A 7,464-nucleotide genomic window follows, 5' to 3' on the forward strand; every position below is an offset into this window, starting at 1 on the left:
ATGACCCATTTAGGAAATATGAACCATCAAAGAACAGAGCTTGGCTATATTGGTGATGGTGCTTTGCAGCAAGTCATTGGTCTGCCTTCACCCACGGTGGTGGCAATCCAAAGACAAGGCATTATGTTAGGTGTATCAAATCATGTCTGCCAAGATCGTAAATGAACCTTTTTTTGGCAGTTTATCACGAGGGCTCCAGAGGGTGTTTCTTGGCTCTTCCTATTGTTCTCTTTAGCCCCTTGGTATTGTTGTTCTTTGTCGCACGGAACCAAGCCTTTTTTTTCGACCCCAACAGCTCCTTGGGAACCTTGGCTAGCAAAAGCCTCCTCCAAAAGCTCCAAATGACGTGAAAATTGTGGCAAGGGTAGCTTGAGACCAACATCATTCACCCCTCTGACAAAGGTCAACGGCCAGTAAGTGGCGAAGCGGTACGCAAGACAGGAAAGAAGAGTAGTAGTCATCACACCAATCTGGCCCTTATGGAGTCCATTAATGTGTTGAGAGCACATGGCATTGTCGCTCATTGCCACATTGAGCTAGTTGGCGCCCTTGTGATCTTTACAATACGATGGGGATAACAGGGTTCTAGAAGCATTTATCAGGCATGGACTCGCACACCTTCAGAGTCGTGCTCTGTGTGTCCCTGCGGATACACAAACTCAACGAATCAAGACTAACATACAAGAAATGGAAGCTATCAAGGGAAACGAAAACCTCTTTAAAACAAGACGCCTTCTGTTCCGCGGAGTTGAGAGCAGCGACGCGGCCTTCATCCACCAGAGCATCGAGAGCGATCCCCTCAACCATGTGCTTTCCTATCCAACCCTAGTCGTACCACCGAGCACGCAGTCCTCGGCCGGCATGGTTGCGATGATCGAGAAGTCTCTCTTGTCCGTCATCATCTGCCTCCAACCAAGCCCAGATGGGGATGCAGAAGCCTCCGACACGCAGCAACGCAACGGCACAAAGCACGCAGACGACTGCCAAGCCACCCCCTATATAGAGCAGCTCGGAGAGAATCCAATCCCGATCGGTTATCTTTGCATCAATCTAGGGGACCACGCACTGCCGTTTGACATGAAGCACAATGGCAACGCCAGGCTGGGCATCATGATCGCCAACCAATTCCAGAACAAAGGGTACGGCACCGAGGCGGTCAAGTGGGCAATCGACTGGACCTTCCGCTTCGCCCGGATGCACAGCGTAAGGGTAGAGAGCATCGGGTACAATCATCGAGCTCATGCGGTTTACCGGAAGCTAGGGCTTAAGGTCGACGGGCGGCTGAGGGAGGCGCACTATCACGACCGAAAGTGGTACGACGTGGTTTGCATGTCTATTCTGGAGACAGAGTGGGAGGAAATGAGATCTTTGGAGAAGAACTCAGACTGATGGCGTTTATAGAGGATCTACTACGATTCTATGCTATTTTTTGAAGTGTCAAATTTGAGAATTCACCGTAAAATGCAAAGTCAACCCGGGTATCATTCCTTCATTCCTACTCCTGTCGTGAAAAAGGGCTTGCCCCAGATGCTGAAGCAAATTTATCTCATACCAGCACATCCCCAGCTCATTACTCCTCTTCCTCGTCATCATCGTCCAACCTAGGCCATTCAACTACAAACTTGACCGGGTCATCCTCCTCGTCCGGGGTGCGCACAAGAAAGGCAATGTCGGTCCCGTCCCTGATGCTCTTGCTGATGGGCGTCTCTGAACCCTCGATCTTGAGGTCGCGCCACGACTCGAGGTGGTGTTTGCTCGCAAGCGCCCCGTACACGACCGTGACCTCTTCACCCTCGCCTGGGATGGGAGTGTCGTTTGGAGAAATCCTAGAGGAGCTGAGGCCGCGCGGGTAGCGCTCACGGATGGCGGATAGTAGCTCAGCTGAGATGTCGTCAAACGTTGTCAAGGGCGACACCAGTAAGAAGATGGTGTGTATCCCGAATCTGAAGCGCAGCGAGAGGTCAATCTCTCCGGACTTTGTCTTTTTTGGTGCCTGTTGCGAGGGTTAGTGTGACGTCAATGATGCTCAGTGTTATTATGAAATGAATAAATTGACTTGCCATCCTGAGCTCGAATTTGGATGCAAAGATTTAACGAGTACACAATCCAAGCCAACAGGGAAACTGACTAGGCGCCTGAAAAGATAGAGGACGGTACCTAACTTATCAGAGCCTGTGTCACTGAATCTCAATTGATCGCGCGCGCTTGGTAATGGAAGCAACGGCGGGGCAAATTCAGTCGACAATTAACAGACGCCAAGGACTGAAGCTCAGCGCTGACCCCACTCCCGAACGGTTGTGGATAGCGCTGGGGTGGAAGGGTCCGGGGAGCTTGGGCCAACATGAAGACGCGTCGGGTTGGATGGATTGGATGGAAAAAATCCAAAGTCGATGTTAAAGCCTTAATTTGGAAAGCAGCTGGAATACATCAGATACACCGCTCATCAACCGATCGTAGCCTTCAATTGCCAGTGACTGCGAATTGACGAATTGAAGCACTCTGCTCCCACGTCTGCTATTTCTCAAGATCAAACTGCATTCACAACCATCCTCGCATCCCTTGTCGACCATGGCGACCGAACGAGCGACGAAAGAGGCAATCTCGAAACCCGACAATGACCTATCCAGAACACCCGACAGGCCACGCAAAGAGTTTACACCCGAGGAGCTTGAGGAGTTGAGGAGAAAGTCGCGTCTATCAATGCCGGCGCCGATTCGTATACCCGTCGCTTCGTTTCTCTCGTTCGGAGTCGGCATGTGTCTGGGCATCGCACAAGGCAGTAAAATGGCAGGACTTCGATTCAGGGCAGAACACGCACACAAGCTTCCCACAACCACGCCGGGATGGTTCCTATATCACAAAAGCAAGAACTACCATGTCGCATTTTCGAGCATCAAGGAAGGGTTGAAAATGGGAGGACGCATCAGCGTTTGGACTACAGCCATGTTCGCCATTGAAAACATGTTTGACGTGTGGAGGGGTTACCCGGATGCCATCAACACGGTCTTGGCTTCTGTGACAGTCGCTGGTGGATTTAGCCTATGGCGTAAGTTAAGAGACCCCTTCCCTATCTTTAGGCCAGATAACCATTTTGCGGGGTTGACTTGAGTGATATGAACTGCAAACTTTACTGGCGGAATGCTCATTGACTGGTCATTATCATGCAGATCGATTCCCGTTGGTGATGGCAGCTCGAACAACAAAGATGGCGCTGATAGCGGGAGTTGCCTATGGTGGTCTTCAAGATGCGGTCGGATTCCTACGAGGCCGACCGATCAGCTATGTTGAATATGTGCGAAAACGTCTTGGAAATTCGGGGGTTTCTAATTCGATGACTTGACTGGTCGATTGACGAGTCTTGTTATTAATTAACGACATAAGTTGCAATCTCGAGCGGGGAAGGTAGCTTAGCTCCGCGCGATGCTGCAGTACGGAGCAAGGAGTTGAGCATTGACTGACGGCCCGCAGGGTAGTTGGGAACGTTACTTCGGCATCGGCGCTTGGCTGTCGGTGATTGGCCGGGAATCTATGCACCAGTAGTCGAGAGCGGCTTTCCGGACTGATTCGAGACCATCTCAAAGATCAAGTGACGCTTGTATCTTCTACGGTACCGCTAAACCCCGTGAGATCATGGTTACGGAGGTGGCGCTGAGTCTCGTTTGCGATTTCGGACCGCATCACATGGTCAAAGCTTGGCAGGCTCGCCTACATACGGGACTTTAACCGTCTGCGCATGGCAGACTGCATGGATGCGACAGGTCAACAAGTTATGCAATTCCAAGATACAACCAACATCTGCCAACCCGGGGTAATCGGACCGGTCATACAGTCAGAATTCTAGGACGATCCCACTGCAACAATGGTTGCAAAATCTGCACGGAGTCGAGGGAGACAAAGGAACCCAATTTAGATCGAGAAGGGATTGGCGCCAGAACTTGTTCCAAAACTAGCAAAACTTCCAGGCCAACGTGCTATGCAAGTGGGTTTCCACTGACTAGGTCGGCCAGTGGGCCCCGGCTACACACGGCATTCATCAAGTCATTTTCATATCAGATCCACGTGACGACCCAATGCTACTACTCTTTGTCTGGAAAGATCCGGCAACGTCCATGCACATGCATGCGTCGTGGGGGGGTTGGTTTTGGGTTTCATGGTCGAATCTCGAGCCGCAGACCAAAAAAAAACCCCAAAACAAAGAAGGCCCAGACCACCGCGATAAGCGCTTTGTCCTAGTCTTTTGCAGCCGTTGCCATCCGCTCCGAAATAGGAGCTCAGGAACGACCCTCCTGATGGTAGGCAACGGTTTTGCGACTGAACTCTAAGGATTACCTAGCGATTATGACATGGAAACGCTACCCTGCATAAGCCCCTCTCATCTGTTGATATATAAACTCCCTGCTGTTGTTATCTGTAACTACATTGAGTTCCAGTTTAGACAGTTATTCGAAAATACCACTTGTTTCGCAGCTGCACAGCTACTTGCTTGCCTTGCCGACCTTGCTGACCATTTTCACTGAAATCGATTGACTTATTTTTGCATCATTCTTATAGCTTACGCCACTGATGCATTCTGAAAGGGTGCTACGCCGTTGCGGCGGAGCGCTTTGCACCTTTTCTCACAGCGAAAGTCAAGTTTCCAGGGTCGCTGCTGCCGCACCTCACCGGATAAGATCTCGCAAAAATGGAATACGTTCGATAAATTCAATAAAATTCCTGAGGACGAACTCGACGAGTTCTAGAACAATACACTCTTCCTCTACCAGATCCTCAACGCACAACACCGCTGCAACATCACTTAATACATCCACAGATGCACTGGTACCGCCTCCAACTCAAACAGACAAGATGGCCACCGCTGCCGTCAAAAATAGAAGTTGCTTGTCTGTTTTACCTCTAAAGACTGTCCTTCGCTCCTTGGCAGTAACAACAGTTTCTTCCTCGCCTCTACTCCTCAGTCCATCTCTGGCGATTATGTCTGGATTGGCTCATAGCAAGAGTCCATTACTCAACCCTGATCGAAACCCCATATTGAGGTGGGCATTGAAAAAGACGTTTTACGCGCAATTTTGCGCAGGCGAGAACCCTTTGGAGGTTCGGCAAACCATCGCCGGGCTAAAGAAGATTGGTTTCACCGGCGTCTTGCTTGGATATGCAAAGGAGGTTGTCCTCAGCGACAAGGAGACAAAAGAACTTCACTCATGCACTGAAGGCCAAGCTTCCGAGGAGTGTACGCAAAAAGAGGTTATCCCGTGGGCAGAAGGGACCATGGAGACTGTCAGACTTGTCAGCCCTGGCGATTTTGTTTCTGTCAAGTAAGTCAAGTCGAAAGCCGAAATTTGCATTTTGAAATCAAGCTGACCAACGCAAAATTTGTAATTATAGATTCACGGGAGCAGGAAGACAAGCTCTCTTTTCATTGTCAGAAAACCTCCCGCCACCACCCGCCCTCGCCGAAGCCATAGACGACATTTGCAAACTGGCAGCCGCGCGCGGCGTCCGACTCCTCTTTGACGCCGAGCAGCAAGCCCTGCAGGCCGGTATCGACGAATGGACCATGCACTACATGCGCAAGCACAACGCACCGGGCCGCTGCGTCGTCTACAACACCTACCAAGCCTACCTCAAGGCCACGCCGGCCGTGCTGGCGTCGCACCTGCGCGCCGCGGCCAAGAGCGCCGCCGAGGGTAAGCCATTTGCCGTCGGAGCCAAGCTCGTCCGCGGCGCCTACCTCGGCTCGGACCCGCGGCACCTGATCCACGACACCAAGGCCGACACGGATGCGTGCTACGACGGCGTGGCGGCCGCGCTCCTGCGTCAGCGCTGGGAGGGACCCCTAGCCGGCAAGGATGAGGGTTGCGAGTTCCCCGAGGTTCACATGGTTCTGGCGTCGCACAACTCCGAGTCGGTGTGCAAGGGCCGCGACATCATCAAGCGCGGCGAGGCCAGGACCACCGAGGTGGCATTTGCGCAGCTGCAGGGCATGGCGGACGAGGTCAGCTGCGATTTGATCGCCAGCGCCTGCGAGAAGGATGCCGCGGCCGTCAAATCGTACAAGTACCTCGTCTGGGGCACCACGGGCGAGTGCATGAAGTATCTACTCAGGAGGGCTCACGAGAACAGGGATGCGGTGCAGAGGACCCGGAGTGGACGGGATGCCATGGCTGCTGAGGTCTGGCGGAGGTTCAAGAGGGTGTTTGGGTTAGCTGCATGAGAAACTGACTACAAATCTTCTGATAGACTGACTATCTAGAGTAATATGGGTGATTCTCTGGAGTTTAGCGAAGAGGCGTTATTTCTTTTGTCCTTCATTTTTATTTTCTTTTGTTTTTCCGCATATTCGGTTCACAGCATTGGTATTTTTACAACTTTACACAGAAGAAAATAGAAACATCGATATCAACAACCAAAACAGGCGGCATTTCTTGAAGTTGGTACGTGAATCGATTTACTGCAGATTGAACTTGTCAAATCATGTAAGTCAAACATGGGTATCCATATTAATATCCAGCATACAACCCCCCGACTACCGATTCAAGCCGCTTGATGTTGGGAGTATCCACAAACATGCTCTTGGCGACTCCATTTACAACATCTATGACCCAAGTCCAGCATCACGCAATCGCAGGGGTTAATCAATACACAACAAAGTCTGACACTGACAGATGCATTTTGCCAAAAAGAAAATATGTCTGTCACCTTGACTAGGTAGATTAGATGCTTGAGCCAGAGTTCTGGTAACGATGATTTCCCTGAATCAGCAAATGGTTACAGCATGTCTTCACTTCGGCCTTCTAAACCCCCAGCCTTCTAAACCCCCAAAACCTCGGTCATACCTCGTTATACCACCCTGCAACCGAGGCAGTTTCTACAAGATAAAGGGGAACCAAGCAACTATACAAGCTATGATAGTCTAGCCAATCTCTGTAGAACAATTTGCAAAGTCAAGCCCGTCCCCTTCTTCCAAGAGTCACATGTTCAACCTACCTTTACCAATTAGCTAGAGGTGGTTGGTTTGCTCGCTGTCTGCTGCATGTCTGGCATATTTTGGATAGAAATGCCCCACCAAATTGAACATCACAACGGGCAGGTGCAATGCGTACACAGTGCCAACCCAAGCTCCTTCCTTCAACAACAGCTCAGCTCGCTTAGCTCAGTTGGTTAGAGCGTCGTACTAATATGTTTAATCAACATATCATGTAATGCGAAGGTCGCCAGTTCGACCCTGGTAGTGAGCAGTGTTTTTTGCATCTTTTCCTTTTTCTTTTTCGACTTTTGTTTAACTGCGAATGGCTTAAAGGAGCGCCAGGTAGCCTGTTGGGTGATTGGAGGATTTTCCTGCCACTGTTTGTGCGATCTAATATGGGAGATTGGCAGTGTAATATTCGCAGCAGTTTTTTTTTTTTTTTTTTTTTTTTTTTTTTTTTTTTTTTTTTTTTTTTTTTTTTTTTTTTTTTTTTTTTTTTT

General features: G+C 50.1%; 4 protein-coding genes across 4 annotated transcripts; 3 read left to right on the forward strand and 1 right to left on the reverse strand.

Moving 5' to 3' along the window:
- Positions 1-687: 687 nt before the first annotated feature.
- Positions 688-1,389, forward strand: PgNI_11419 (uncharacterized protein; the record flags this gene model as incomplete). The annotated part of the gene is made up of 1 exon (XM_031131386.1): positions 688-1,389. The coding sequence occupies one exon, from the start codon at positions 688-690 to the stop codon at positions 1,387-1,389; it is 702 nt and encodes a 233-aa protein (XP_030977040.1).
- A 181-nt stretch (positions 1,390-1,570) lies between these two features.
- Positions 1,571-2,343, reverse strand: PgNI_11420 (uncharacterized protein; the record flags this gene model as incomplete). The annotated part of the gene is made up of 2 exons (XM_031131387.1): positions 1,571-1,993; positions 2,281-2,343. 2 exons carry the CDS (start codon positions 2,341-2,343, stop codon positions 1,571-1,573), a joined length of 486 nt encoding a protein of 161 aa, XP_030976852.1.
- On the forward strand, positions 2,315-4,206 carry PgNI_11421 (uncharacterized protein). Its single transcript, XM_031131388.1, has 2 exons — positions 2,315-3,046; positions 3,168-4,206. Exons 1-2 carry the CDS (start codon positions 2,569-2,571, stop codon positions 3,338-3,340), a joined length of 651 nt encoding a protein of 216 aa, XP_030976851.1. The 5' UTR covers positions 2,315-2,568; the 3' UTR covers positions 3,341-4,206.
- A 240-nt stretch (positions 4,207-4,446) lies between these two features.
- Positions 4,447-6,416, forward strand: PgNI_11422 (uncharacterized protein). Its single transcript, XM_031131389.1, has 2 exons — positions 4,447-5,312; positions 5,383-6,416. Exons 1-2 carry the CDS (start codon positions 4,564-4,566, stop codon positions 6,209-6,211), a joined length of 1,578 nt encoding a protein of 525 aa, XP_030976850.1. The 5' UTR covers positions 4,447-4,563; the 3' UTR covers positions 6,212-6,416.
- The last annotated feature ends 1,048 nt before the right edge of the window (positions 6,417-7,464 follow it).

Source organism: Pyricularia grisea, chromosome VI (genome assembly GCF_004355905.1).
Source record: "Pyricularia grisea strain NI907 chromosome VI, whole genome shotgun sequence".
NCBI classification, from domain to species: domain Eukaryota; kingdom Fungi; phylum Ascomycota; class Sordariomycetes; order Magnaporthales; family Pyriculariaceae; genus Pyricularia; species Pyricularia grisea.

Coding starts and splice junctions, on each gene's coding strand:
- PgNI_11421 (XM_031131388.1), top strand. CDS start 2,569: ATGGCGACCGAACGAGCGACGAAAGAGGCAATCTCGAAACCCGACAAT. Junction 3,047..3,167: donor TGGTGGATTTAGCCTATGGC/GTAAGTTAAGAG, acceptor ATTATCATGCAG/ATCGATTCCCGTTGGTGATG.
- PgNI_11422 (XM_031131389.1), top strand. CDS start 4,564: ATGCATTCTGAAAGGGTGCTACGCCGTTGCGGCGGAGCGCTTTGCACC. Junction 5,313..5,382: donor GGCGATTTTGTTTCTGTCAA/GTAAGTCAAGTC, acceptor TTGTAATTATAG/ATTCACGGGAGCAGGAAGAC.